This window comes from Mytilus californianus, unplaced genomic scaffold (assembly GCF_021869535.1).
Source record: "Mytilus californianus isolate M0D057914Y unplaced genomic scaffold, xbMytCali1.0.p SCAF_7, whole genome shotgun sequence".
Taxonomy (NCBI): domain Eukaryota; kingdom Metazoa; phylum Mollusca; class Bivalvia; order Mytilida; family Mytilidae; genus Mytilus; species Mytilus californianus.
This window is the reverse complement of record NW_026262723.1, coordinates 72,414,666-72,428,980: the sequence shown is the minus strand read 5'-3', so window position 1 is coordinate 72,428,980 and position 14,315 is coordinate 72,414,666. Positions and strand designations below refer to the sequence as shown.

Sequence of the window (14,315 nt, the reverse complement as noted above, 5' to 3'; positions counted from 1 at the left end):
CAAAAAATCCTAAATTTTAAGTCTGTTTATCTCCCAAGACCAACAATACCATGACATTTCATTGACAAATTTTGAAGGACAACATTCTATATATTTATAAAATAAAAAGAAAATCGTGTGTTTTTTTTTCTTTAAAAAAATAATTTTAGAAAAAAATTGTCAATTTTCACCAAAATTCAGACTGCCAAACAGATGAATAATCAAACATTTTGAACTTAAAAAGCTAAATCATTCCATTTATATGTGCATTTCTGACACAAATTTAGTAATTATAAATGAGAATATATTATTGATTGAGAATGAAACTTTTCTCTCTGGGCATGGTGCCCCCCCCCCCTTTTTTTTGAAAAAAAATCATTTTTTTTCAAAATTATAAAATTTCAAAGGGTTAGGGCAATGATAGTACATCCTTCCCCATTTTTAGATATTAGATTTTTTTCAGAAATAGGGAATGTGTGAAAGAGACAACAATCCAACAAACAACAGAAAACAGGCGAAAGGCTGATGACTGAATGAACGATTTCTGCGTCCTTAAATACATGAAATACACTTGTTTTGTGCAAATTGAAATTTTAAGATGCTATGGTCTTGAAAATTAGCCTCTGTCCAAGTTTTATTTCAGTCTATGTCAAAAAAATCTTAGTCTCAGACTGTCTTTAAATTTTAACTCTAAACAAGAAGCTCTCAAGAGCCTGAATCGATTACCTGTAATTTTTTGGTTAAATCTTTCATCAATGATTATTTATGCTTTTCAATATATATCAATAAGTGGCATAAAAATTCCATTTAAATGTTCTTTGTATCTGTCATATTTTCTTCAAAAGCAAAAAAATGCATTTTACCCCTATGTTCCATTTTAGCCATAGTGGCTATGTTTCTTGAATTACAAGGAAGTAAAATACAAAATTTATAAATACTCCCAAGTTTGGCTGAAATTGATTCAGCAGTTTCAGGAGAAGATTTTTAAAGTAAGCAAACTAGATGAACAAATTGTGAAAAAAATCTTTAAAGGGCAATAACTCCTTAAGGGGTCAATTGACAATTTTTGTCATTAAAGTTATTTGAAGATCTTACTTTGCTGAATTTTTTTACTGTTTACAGTTTATCTTTGTCATTAATAATATTCAAGATAATAACCAAAAACTGCAAAGTTTCCCTATAATTACAAATTTAGTGGCAGCAACCCAACAATGGGTTGTTAGATTCATCTGAAAATTTTAGGGCTGATAGAACTTGACCTAATGAACATTTTTACCTACATCAGATTTGCTCTAAATGCTTTAGTGTTTGAGATATAAGCCAAAAACTGCATTGTACCCCTATGTTCTATTTTTAGTCATGGCGGCCATGTATTTTGACAAAATAGAAAATAAAACACAAATTTATTCTAGATATCCTAAGGATCATGCAGCTTAAGTTTGGCTGGAATTGGTTCTGTGGATTCAGAGGAGATATTTGAAATAGTTAACACCGGACGGACGACGACGGACGCCAAGTGATGGAACGGTGAACTAAAATACTACGTCCGTTCTATCAGAAATATACTGAAAATGAAAAATAAACAACTTGTACCCTCGAGAGCGCTAACCAGGCCACTTTCCATAAATTAATATTTTTAAGGTTAATAACTCTTAAAAAGTCGATTGGCCACCAGTATATAACTTGTTTGAGATGTTGCTTATATTAACCTATAGTATTAGTTTCGTAAAAATCTGACAAAATTTGTACATGTGAGAGCGCTGCAAGGACCGGACAAACAGACAGACAGACACACGGACAGCCAGATGGACACAAGGACGGACGGCAATCAAAATTTTAAGCAGACAATGTTTAAGTTTAAAATTTTAAGTTCTAATATTGATTATTATTTTTTTGGCAAAAAAGACTATTTTTAAAATAACAAAAATTAAAAAACAAAAAGTCGGTCTTTTGTCTTAAATCAGTGGTTTTGATAAGAAAATAACACTCTGTAAAAATTAGACCAATGGGACAGTTATTAAGTTTGGTACACAAACCAAATGTGTACTTTATGTACGTTTTGTGGTCATAAGTATTGTGTAAAAGTTTCATAATATTTGGTTGAGGCAAACTAAAGAAAGAAAAAAGAAACGAAAAATTCAGCAACTTTTTCCCTTTGTAAAGAGGCATGGCTTTAGAACAGTAAAATTCAAACTTGATCTGTATTTGGTGGTTTTAAGCATTGTGTATTATTAAAATAAAATTTGGTAACGACAAACTAAAGTTAGAAAACGGAAACGAAAAATACAGCAATACTTCTATTTGTAAAAGGGCATAACTCTAGAACGGTTAAAGTGACACCAAAAATTCAAACATGGTCTGTGTTGTGTGGTAATAAGCAATGTGATTAAGTTTCATAACATTTGGTTGAGGCAAACTAAAGTTAGAGAACAGAAACCAACTTTGGGACGTACAATGGTAAACCTTAATGCCCCCTCCTCCACGGCAGGGGCATACAAATGTGTAAATATAACAATTGATAAAATTGAGCAAAATTCCATGAATGATCTTTGCACATGGTGGTCCTAAGGTTTTGAGAATCAAAACAGTATATACTAGTAAGGACCAGCAATTTTTCCTCAAGGCCCACAAGGAGAATATGTTTTGAGAACTATAAAGATGCGATAACTCTGCCTAATACAAATAATAATTCAGTTAGGTTATTTATAAAACAAAATTGATAGACCAGCTGTCCTTTTCCATCATATACCATACAAACATTGACAAAGTCTTGCACAGTTTAAGATAGATCGTTGGTATATATTTCCTCAGATAGAACACGTAGAATTTGAATGCCCCCACCGTAGCGAAGGGGGTATTAAGTTGTACCCTTGTTCGTAAGTACGTCCGTTCTAAAGTTATACACCTTTACAAATGGAAAAATTGCTGACTTTTTTGTTTCCGTTCTCTAACTTAAGTTAGCCACAGCCAAATGTTTTGAAACTTATACACAATGCTTATTACCATAAAATACAGATCTAGTTTGAATTTTATTGGTGTCACTTGTACTGTTAATGAGTTATGCCCCTTTAAAAATGGAAAAATTGCTGAATTTTTCGTTTCCGTTCTCTCTCTTTCGTCTGTCTGACATAGTTCATCTTACCCTGACCTCATTTTCTTAGAACATTGATAATGTTAAGTTATTATGATACTTGTATTAAAATCTTTATATAACAGAGTTTCAAAAGTAATTCATTGATAAATAAAACCAACCAGACATTTCAGGGTGTGCATTCTTGTTTAGCAGATCTTAGTCTAGGGCAATTTTTTTTTAAATTGTTCACTAAGATTTGTTTTACAAACAATCATGTTATGCTCATTGTTGAAGGCTGTACGATGACCTGTGGTTGTTCATTTCTATGTCATTTGGTCTCTTGCGGAGAGTTGTCTCATTGGCAATTACAACACATCCTCTTATTTTTATACACAGACTTAAATGTTTTTGGAGTTCAATATTATTCTTTTTCACTAACAGCATCAATCCCAGGCACGACAACGGGTTATGCGTATTACCATTTTTTTCACACTTCTGAGAAATCTTACATATAACTATAGAAGTAATGGTATGCTTTAATTCTTAAAATGCTTAGTTCACAAGTAAACACAATAAGATTCCACATTTTTTTCAACAAATTTTCTAATTTTGAAAAAAAAATGATTTTTTTTCCAAAAAAAAGGGGGGGGTGCACCATACCCAGAGTGATGAGTTTTCGTTTTGTACAAGTATATCTTCATTAATCATATATTCTAGTTCTAAATTAACAAATGTGTGTCAGAATTGCACATACAAATGGAATATTTTAGCTTTTTAAGTTCAAAATGTTTGATTATTCATCTGTTTGGTAATCTGAATTTTGGTGAAAATTGACAATTTTTGACTAAAATTATTTTTTTAAAGAAAAAAAAACCATACGACTTTCTTTTTATTTTATGAATATATAGAATGTTGTCTTTCAAAATTTGTCACTGACATGTAATTGTATTGTTGGTCTTGGGAGATAAACAGATTTAAAATTTAGGAGTTTTTGAAATTTTTCATTTTCGAATTTTAACACATTTTTAAATGGTTGCTATGGAAACAAACTATGTAGTAAATTCAAAATTTTAACGTTTTTGTGTAGTTTGGGGTTTTGTTTGTCAATACTGTAAATGTACTTATTGTTTGTTTTGATTAACTTTATTTCAATGGTTCTTTAAAATCTCTTATATTTCAATTTTCAAAGGCTACTTTTGTACGTATTTTGGCAAAAATTTGTAAGGATGGTTTCCATGGCAACCAAGGTTCAAAAGAAAAAAATTAATATATGAAACTTATTTATATACCATACCTTCTTCATAAACAAAATATAAAGACATTTGAAGAGGGGTCATGAATAGCCCATCAACAGGAACCTGCATGATTCTTACAAAGACTGGTACTTAAATGTTAAAAATTCTATAGAAAAAAAAAATAATATAATTTATTAATTGTAAATTTGCATACGTTAATTAATTAAATAGACATACAATATTACAATAAAAGACCACAAAAGAACATCTTCAAAGATTTGCCCATTTTATTCATAAAGGGGAGCAACCCCTGATAAACACAGGGAAAGTGTCGCCCATTTTCCTCCCGAATACTTAAAATCTTAACATGACTGAACACAATCTTACAAAATCTAAACAGCATTTTTACCATCTGATTTAGTCTTAAAGTGATCTGATCAAGTCTTAATCGCACGCTAGAAAAATCTGTCTTGTTTATCTTGACATGACTGAACGGACTGAAAACAATCGATCGGAACAGCGTCTGAAAGTCTGAAAAAGTCTCAACGTTTTTCTCTTGCGGTAAATTCAGTCGATAAGACTTGATCGGACCAAATTGGCCGTTTCAGACTGAAATCTTGCTACTAGTGAGTGGACGGGAAGACAATAATTCAAAAGCAGTACATTTATGAAGATTTTGATACTATAAAGGATTTTCTTTTACAAAAAAGTTCACATACACTTGTTTTATAGTAAAACCTAGCCATTCAAGTATATAAAACATATTTAATTTTATTTTTAATTGGAAGTTTCATATATATGACTTTAATGTAGATATAATGTACGCATAATTATTCCGAAAGAATAGCATATGTTGGGATTTATATCACAAAACTTTTACCTAGCCATTTTACAATGCAGGGAAAATTAAAACCCGTCATTAAATGCCACAATTAAAATGATCATAGTATTTGAACAACCTTAACTAGTTACAATATTCCAATAAGTATCTGGAAGAAAAAACATATGTTCGGAAATATGATACAACATTTGTATTTTGTACACTGTTGTTTGTCTTTTGGTAGTTTTTCCGGGTTTTTTTTGGCCATGTCATTGTCAGTTAGTTTTCGATATACGAGTTTGAATATCCTTTGGTATATTTAGCCTCTCTTTTAGCTTGGCCATGGTGGTTTTGCCCTACAGTTCTGGTTAGATTAATTGACCCACTGCTTGTCTTTTTTTGTCTGGCTCAGTTTTCCATACAGTTGGGTTCACTTCTCCACGAGGAGGGCACATTTCCATGGCCGAAAACTGGCATCGAGATAAATTTTCCATGGGTGCCAAAATACCATATGACGCTCGATCATGGAAATTGAGTATATGGGAAAGTACTAACTGAAAAACAACATTGTGAAAGATTTAAGGATTACGAGTATTGACTTCTTTAGATAGATTTTTCTACTGTTATTATGACATCCATTTCAGTGATATTTGGCATCTATTGCATTTGATAGTGGGTAGTTTCCAGATAGTTGAGACAATGGCATTAGACTATCGTTCGGTCAAAGTAGTGGTCACCTTGGACCGGAGGTGTATTTTTGTATCAGATGATAATAACAAAGTACCATATTACCGGTAATTTTCGAGGTATTTCGCGGTCAGTTTTAAATCTTGAAAATGAAAATCCGCCAAACAATTATATGAAAAACGACATTCTTTACTTTTTCAGCTGGTTTAAATGTATATACCAATTGTTCGTGATGTTAATGAACTTAAAGTAAAACAAACGCGGTCTTTAAAACTGTTTGGCGAAGAAATGGACAATCAAGTTAAAACATATCATCAGACTTCAAAGGGGCATTAGCTGTCAAATTCATGTTCACCGATTTGACTCAAATTCTCATATTTGATTTATAACATACTAAAACGTATATCCAAATTACAGTGAGTCTGAAATAAACAATTAACAATGCATGGACTCGATAATATATATCAACATTTCGTGTGTATTTTAGTCTAGAAGCCATCTAATTAACCATCGAGATGACCTCCAAAGACTGCCGAAGGTCACATAACCCGATATAAACATAAACACAAATATAAAAAGATAGTGACCTCGTGCAATTGGACTTTTCTAGGTCTGTTTAATTTCATGTTATAGGTTAAAAAATAAGTTAATCATAGTTTTTACCTGTATAAGAATGATTTTTTTTTTGTGGATCGATTCAGTCATCGAAATGGTTCATCTTTGTTTCACTTTCAATGTTGATATTCTTTTTCTTTTAATGGCTGAACACGACTAATACATGCGTAACCAATCTCTAGCTAAGGGGTTAAATTGAAGGTCACACGAATACGGATTCAATGAGGCAGAATTATTCACTTGCAAGTGAATAATTCATCAGCGATGTTTCTTAGCTTCATAAATGATTGAACAAAAAAAATATCTATTTTTTTTATATCTCGTAGCTAATGCCCCTTTAATGCCTCAATGGAATTATTTACCTTCTATAAAACCATTTGTATGGAATACCTTATTTTTCGATCTATCATCACTGTTTATTACAAATAAATACGTCCGATTAATGTTATGTTCCAATTAGTCAAACTAAACCGAACATAAAATATTTATCAAATAAAAACAAACACTTGTTTATAGGAACAGCTCGCTAGAATATGTGCAGCAAGTTTTATTTTATTAAATAAGCCAATATATGTCCATCAAAAGCACACTGACCGCTGCGGATCCAACTTTTAAACATAGACGTCTACAAAATAAAATCATCATGTAAAACATACAAGTGATAAATTACAATGAAAAACAATTATGTTTTCACCAAAAACTGTACAGTACTAAAAGAAAAAATCTGTATATAATGGGTGGGTTGGTGGGAAAATATACAAAACGATCCTTGCTCCACTTATTAGAAGCATCGAATAACCTTAATAATTGTCTTACTTAACAAAAAAAAGTATTCCCGCTTAAATTCATGAAAAAATACTCGTGTTATTAACATAACAATTCATAGAACATCGCATTGCAGCATAATACCATCCAGTGATATTTAATTTGGAATTAAATAATAATAAACCTGCTTATATATTAAGCAGTCACCAATCAGATCGCTTATTGGTGACACACAAACACGTGAAAAGTTGTTCGTAAACAAACAACATTAAAAACTAAGAACATAAACACGTGTTCATCTAACTTTAATAAATACATAAGTGTTTGCAGGTACTTTATTATCAGTTCCAGCTCTAGTTTATTTCCCTAATTACGCAGTTTTATTCTTATTTCATAACTCTTTATAGGTGAAATAGGTAATGTTGTTTTAACTGTTTGTTTACCATGCTTACTGATTCAAGAATCACTTTTGTAAACAGGTATCCGTACATGTATGTATCGTCTTATTAAAAATTCAAACAAGTATTATAATCATTATAATAATGAGTATACACTTGTGGTCAACATTTCTAATTAAACAATTATATGAAGTAATCTATCTGAAAGGCATTTCAGAAAAACTTCAGTTATGAAATTGAATACAGTAAATAAATGTTCTCTTAATTTAAAACTGAAAGACGAATTTTTAAAAAGTCCACATTTGTTTCATAAAAAGAATGCCAAACATATCAAAATCATGTGTGTAAGATTCAAATCTCTTCGAATGCAACAAAACTTTTTCAAAGGGCATCATGTAAAATATTGACAAGACAACTATTACGTTTAATGGTGGTAGAAAACAGTCACCATTCAATTCTGCCTCTATTCGTATAGGACAGACTTTAAGCAGGTTCTTCTAAAGAGAATGAGCAGGAGCTAGCATGCCAGCAGTTCTTTAATGTACCATCACTTTTTAAAGATGACCTCTGTTAAAAAGATGAATTCTCACACCCCTCTATCCTGTTCCGTAGAGAAGAACCATGTAAGGCAGTAAAATCCTATACATCTTTAAGCCACACCGACATTTCAGTAACGACCTCTGATTGTACTTTTTATCACTTTTGAAAGGATCTTTAGTTCAATTCAAAATAGCATTTCATAGAAGATGTAGATGACCTAGGAAAGCTGTCATACCCTGATTGTTTACTGTATTCTCTGAGGAGGCGCATACATTTTAATACATAACAAGTTTATGTGAGAATTTACACGTAATTTGAAATCTGAGTAAGAAATATTATAAATATTGATTTACACATTCGAAACTTTGAATTTTTACGTTATTTTCAACGCAAAAAAAAGGTACTATGTATAGTGAGAAATGTTCTAATGCGTTAAAAGTAGAGACAATAGATCGTGTAAAGTATATGATGCATCTTCAATCGTTTAACAGGTTTATAACGGACTCGGAATTAATGAGGCGAAAGTAGTATTCGTGGCATTTACCCTATTCGAAGCAGGTATATATTTTTACATTCATTGTTAGTTGTTCACTCAAAAACAATATGTTCATGTTCATGTCAACTGGAATTTTACAGCGTTATCTGTCTTACTTTAAGGTGAAGCCTATGTTATGAATTTACTTTCATAATATGTATTTTCTTTGTTTCCAGAGAACTCGTACTCGTGTATTCCAGAAAAACTTAATCTAATAAAGGCATCATCAAGTGAAATAACACTACGCTGGGATGCACCACCAGCAGATTACAACATTAGCCATTATGAAATAAGATACAGAGAATGTACAGAAAAAACCACAAGGTGGATTTTTTTGGAGACAGGTGATAACAAAACAAATGCAAAGATTATTGATTTAAAAGCTGGAGCAGAGTTTGAAGTCAAGGTTAGAGCAGTAGATACAAATGGGGAAGAAGGACCTTATCATCCTCCTATAAAAGTGGCAACAATAGAATCTTTGGCAAATAAAGTTCGTTTATCCGCCACTCTACATTCGGAAGGATGTCCATCTGTTTACCTCCTTCCAATGAAGCATGAGGAAATGTTTGACAACAAAAAAGCGAAAGCCAGGAAATATGTATTAGGTAAGCTTTTTCATTCATTCGATGAATTTTAATATGTATTCATAATTGTGAAAAGCTGGAAATAGAAAACTGGAATATACCAATAGGCCATTTTATCACTTGAGCAGCACGACGAGAAATTCAGGTAGATCGAATAATAATTATCATTCCTACAAGGTTTTTTTGTGATAGTTGAGTCAAAATATCTTGTCTACTTTTTTATTGATTGTGTTTTCGTTGATTCTTATGGCTTTAATTAGTGTTTACCCTTCTTTATGAACGTATGAATTTTTAGTTACCTTTTGTTATCATCTTAATGTTGATCTATAGAGATTTGATTATCATGGTTTAGATATATATAAGCGAATGACGTACACATTATTCTATCTTATTCGATGTCCTAATTCACGGCTGTCATTCGGTATATCGAGAAAAATTATCGTGAAAGAATAAGTAACGGTGGTCAAGTATTGTTATTGAATCGTGAAAGATCTGGTATAGGATCGTGAAGGAAATTTTATCGAATAGACACATGCAACGTCTGTAAATAATCTAATTTAATCAATTATAAACTGTCTGTCAAAATGGTTCAACATTATGATCAGCATCCGAGAAAAATCAAGTCTTAAAAGTACACCGCGTTTACAAAACTACAAAAGGCAGATTGCTCTTCGAAATTTCAGAGATATCTACGTTCAATATTACTGTTTAGAATAGTTCCTAAAGTTATTTTGATTTAGTTTAATAAGAAACTTTGCAAATATGGTAATATTTGTAAAAAAATGATTTCGGATCGTGAAAGATCGAGTACCGCATTTTGATGATCGTGAAAGATCTGTTGCCGCTTATTCTTTACTGCAAACAATCCATGTAAACGATCAAATCTTTTTTTAAACAAATATAAAATGATAATTTATATTTGTAACTGGTATAACAAGAGATTGGATTTGCATGACTTATTCCGTTTCACTTTTGTTTGTGAATAGGGCTATGATGGTTCAATGCCATTGGATCTGATTATTTGAAAATACCACACCGACTATTTTTCGTATAACAATATAAGTCCGTCTGTCCATCCTGCATAAGTTTTATATCGTTTTAAAAGTCAAGATTGTCTCATCTGATTTCTATTAATTTTTATGCACCGTCATATCTATAAAACGAAAATCCATGTAGATTTTTTTTTAAATTGGAAAAAAAAAACATTGTTTTAAAAAAACACACAGGAAAACAACTGTCATATTCCTAACTTGGCACAGGCATTTTCTTAAGAAAATGGTGTGTTAAATCTGGTTTTCTAGCTAGCTAATATGCCCACTTGTATGACAGTTGTTAGTTGTTTAATGTTCCGTAATATTGCCAAATTTGATGAGCAACCCAAACAGATATAATTGGTTAACGTGGCCATATCTGGGATTCAGCAGCAAAAATTGGGTAAACATACATCACAGGCATACAACACAACTGAATTTAACGTTCAAACACACTTACATTTAAATCAAACAAAGAGGCCAACAAAAAAATGTTTGCAGTTGATAATGCAGTCAGTATAGTAAAGCATAACTACGGAGCCCCTTGAGTGTAATGTAAATATAAATATTTTCGATTGCCGGAGATTTAATCTGGTGCGCACCATTTTGAAAAATCGCGCTCATAACTTTTAAGGTCATGTGCACGACTTTCAAACTTGAGCGCATGACTTTCAAACTGGTGCGCAAGACTTTCAAATTGACGTGCACGACTTTCAAAAGGGTGCGCAAGACTTTCAAAAATGGTGCGCATGATTTTCAAAATGGTGCGCATAACTTTCTAGAACTGGTGCGCAGTTTGAAACTCATATGCACCAGTTTGAAAGTCGTGCGCACCAGATTTTGAAAGTTGCACGCTCCTGAAAATCGTATGAGTTGAGAAATATCTACCCCATAATCGGATGAAGTTTGTAAATCGCTGCTAAGGTGAGGAAAATTTATAATTTCAAAATTGAAGTCATCTCGTTTGTCAAATTTGTGGTATATGAGGCCGAGGAAGCTGTATATGTGGTGTCTGTTATCTCTAGTTTGTGACTTTTAATGGTACCCAATCAGAAAAGTTTGTATTGTTAATGGAAAGATTATCTTCAATACATATGTATGTAAAATTAAATGATATATCTTCTTTGGTTTAAGCCTTACGAAAACATAAATGTACACATTAAGATATTTCCAGGGGAAGACCACCACACCCCCTCTCGCTTCACTCATTTGTGGATGCATTTAGCATTATATACATTGTATACAAAGATATTTACTTTTCGACAACTAACGCTCCTGAAGGTCTTATTATCTTGGATGGCTAGTTACATGTAGCATTGCCTCTTAAATGAAAACAGGTCTAAATATGGGTATATATATATAATTTATCACCAAAGAAAATAAAAGCATTAATTTACGTCCTTAGCAAGTAATTACACGCTTCAACCCCTTACAAGTATATCAATTGGTTAAAGAAATGTTGTTTTCTGATCATTAAGTCTGGTCACGCCCTTGTCTTTCACGATCAAAATAATGCGTTGAATGATCTTTCACGATCAATTTTGATTAAAAATCAACAAAATTATACTTTTTCAAAAATAATATGAACTTTTCAAGTAATAACCTACTTCTATTTTACTGGACTATCTGACACAATAAAGATGAAGTTTCAAATATATCATGATATATTGGAATGTGACCATTATAGATACAAAACATGTTTTTTTCTTAATGATTTTCTTAGGATTGTGTGTCGCCTTTTGTGTTTTCTTAAAAAGTACTGCATTTTTTCTTTAACTTAATGCACAGTTTTATTAAGGAAGTTGAATTATTTTGACGGTAATAATTTTTTTTCTGATTTGTACCACCTTTCGAAAATACAGCAGATTTTTTTACAGATTTTGAAGTAGAAATACACTTAATTGCATTCACGATCCGATAGCAATGCTTGGCCACCGTTAGTTGTTATTCTTTCACGATCATTTTTCTCGAAATACCGAATGACACCCGTGTAATTAATCAATAATTCAATTCCTATTTTAAATAAGCAAATAGGAAAACATCTTTAATGGAATGTACTTCATCTTTTACGTCAGTAAAATTGAACATCGCAATTGTTCACCGGATTTTCATTTGCATAATTAAAACATCATGACAGATGCAACATTTGGAGAAGGACTTTCTTTCTCATCAGGATCACATATAATCAACTCCGTTTATTTTGTGGAGTTCTTGTTGATCAATGTTTTTGTAATATTTTGTATTTGTTGTTCTTTTTTTCGTCGTACTTATTTTTTGCGATGGTGTTATCTGACAGACTTTCAATTTATTCTTGTTATCCTCTCTCTTTTTCTTTTTACCTTCCACACAATAAAAGTAAGTATGCAGGAAACTTCAGATCAACTTTTTTTTCTTTTTTTTTTAACGACAGCTTAATTTGACATCTTTTTTTGAGCTCTTCAATTAACGTTCAAAATTGATAAAATGTGTTGCAGAATTTCTAAATAGACATCCACATTTAACATTTTGTGGACTTCTGAAGGTAATGCCGCATTCAAAGTTGTCGTGTCTTAAAATAGCTGATTTTCATATTCATTTTTTTGGTATATTAATTTAACATTTTTGTTGATTGAGAATGGTCTGAGTTATTGGACCTGCACTTTAGCGATTTGTCGACTCTTTGTGTTTTTCAACTTATATATACAAATTATATATGACGTAGTTCGTTATTAACTTCAGTACAACAAGTATCTTTGTATTCTTGCGTTGCATATTTTACATGAATGGTTCGTTAGATAACTGTTGTGACTTTTTTTGCGCACAGTTTGATCTAATGAGTTATGTTTGATTGATTGATTGTTTGGTAAATGCACACTGAAAAACATTTCCATGAAACAAATTAAATTTAAATTCGATAGGTAGGTTTTGCCGAGGGGTGCCGTTTGGTTATGCATGATGTATAAATACGCAGCCATGTCCATAGTGAGCTTATTCATTGTGGGTTAGGTTGTCCCGTGAGAGAATGTGCTGTGCTAGTGATCGTTAGTAGCAATAACAAATCAATTGTATACAAAATTCGTATGACAAGATGTCGAGAAATAATTATTTTCAGTCAAAGTTAATGAACTTTAATTTATGAAACTTACGTGTATTCTATACATTTGTACAATTTGTTCGGCTATTTAATTTGCCATATCTCAGACAATAAATAAAAGCTCTAGTTGCATGAAAATTTTCATTTAATTCCGTAAGGTCATCCATTTACTTTTGTGTAACTTAATTGGATAAAAAAAAGCCTTGTCATGTTTAATTTTTAGCAATGGACAACTGGATTTATTTAAACAATTATTTTGTTTTGTATTAACAGGATGAATTTAATGACTAGAAAGCATAGGGATAGGGTATTCGACACGTTTTTTTTTGTTGTTTTTTGTTGTTTTTTTTTGGGGGGGGGGTTAGATCATGTCTTTGCTAGTTATATGCATATTTTCTTATTATATAAAAAAAAGGAGATGTGGTATGATTGCCAATGAGACAACTATCCACCAAGGTAACATGATTGACAATGTACAAAATAGGCTTTTAACTTTGCTCATCTGAAATAATGCAGCCACCGAATGTATTATAGGTGTCTTTTCTATCAAAAACATAAATTTTCTGTATCAATGACCTTGCATATTTGCCACCTTTTACTCAAAAATAAAGAGTACAGAACCAGGACAATTTCTCTCATCACCATCAAACTATCAGGACAATTTGTTTGGCGAATGTGAACGATATTTGCAATAAAAATAGTTTGACTATACCTAAAACGTAACACGTAAAGCTTGTTTGTGAAAGATCAAGCGACAGACTGCTTGTTTTATTACCGCTCTGTATCGTTGTCTGTAGAAAGATCTCGATGCGAATTTTAAATTGTTTTTACGAAAGACCGAAAGGGACATGCTTTTTTTTATTATTATTTCTCATTTTTATTTTGAAATTTCTTTGTTCCAATTAGACATTTATTACTTCCAAGTTAAAATTAATCAGTTCCAACTTGAAAGTTAAAAATGTTAAGTTGAAGCTGAAAAA

At 31.6% G+C, this 14,315-nt stretch overlaps 1 protein-coding gene across 2 annotated transcripts in view; it reads left to right on the top strand.

Moving 5' to 3' along the window:
* Positions 1-14,315, top strand: part of LOC127709845 (uncharacterized) — a 178,076-nt gene that overhangs the window by 26,343 nt on the left and 137,418 nt on the right. For both annotated transcript variants that reach the window (XM_052215515.1, XM_052215514.1), the window contains exon 5: positions 8,824-9,252. In XM_052215515.1, coding sequence (XP_052071475.1) covers positions 8,824-9,252 — 429 coding nt within the window. The remainder of the gene's footprint in view (positions 1-8,823; positions 9,253-14,315) is intronic.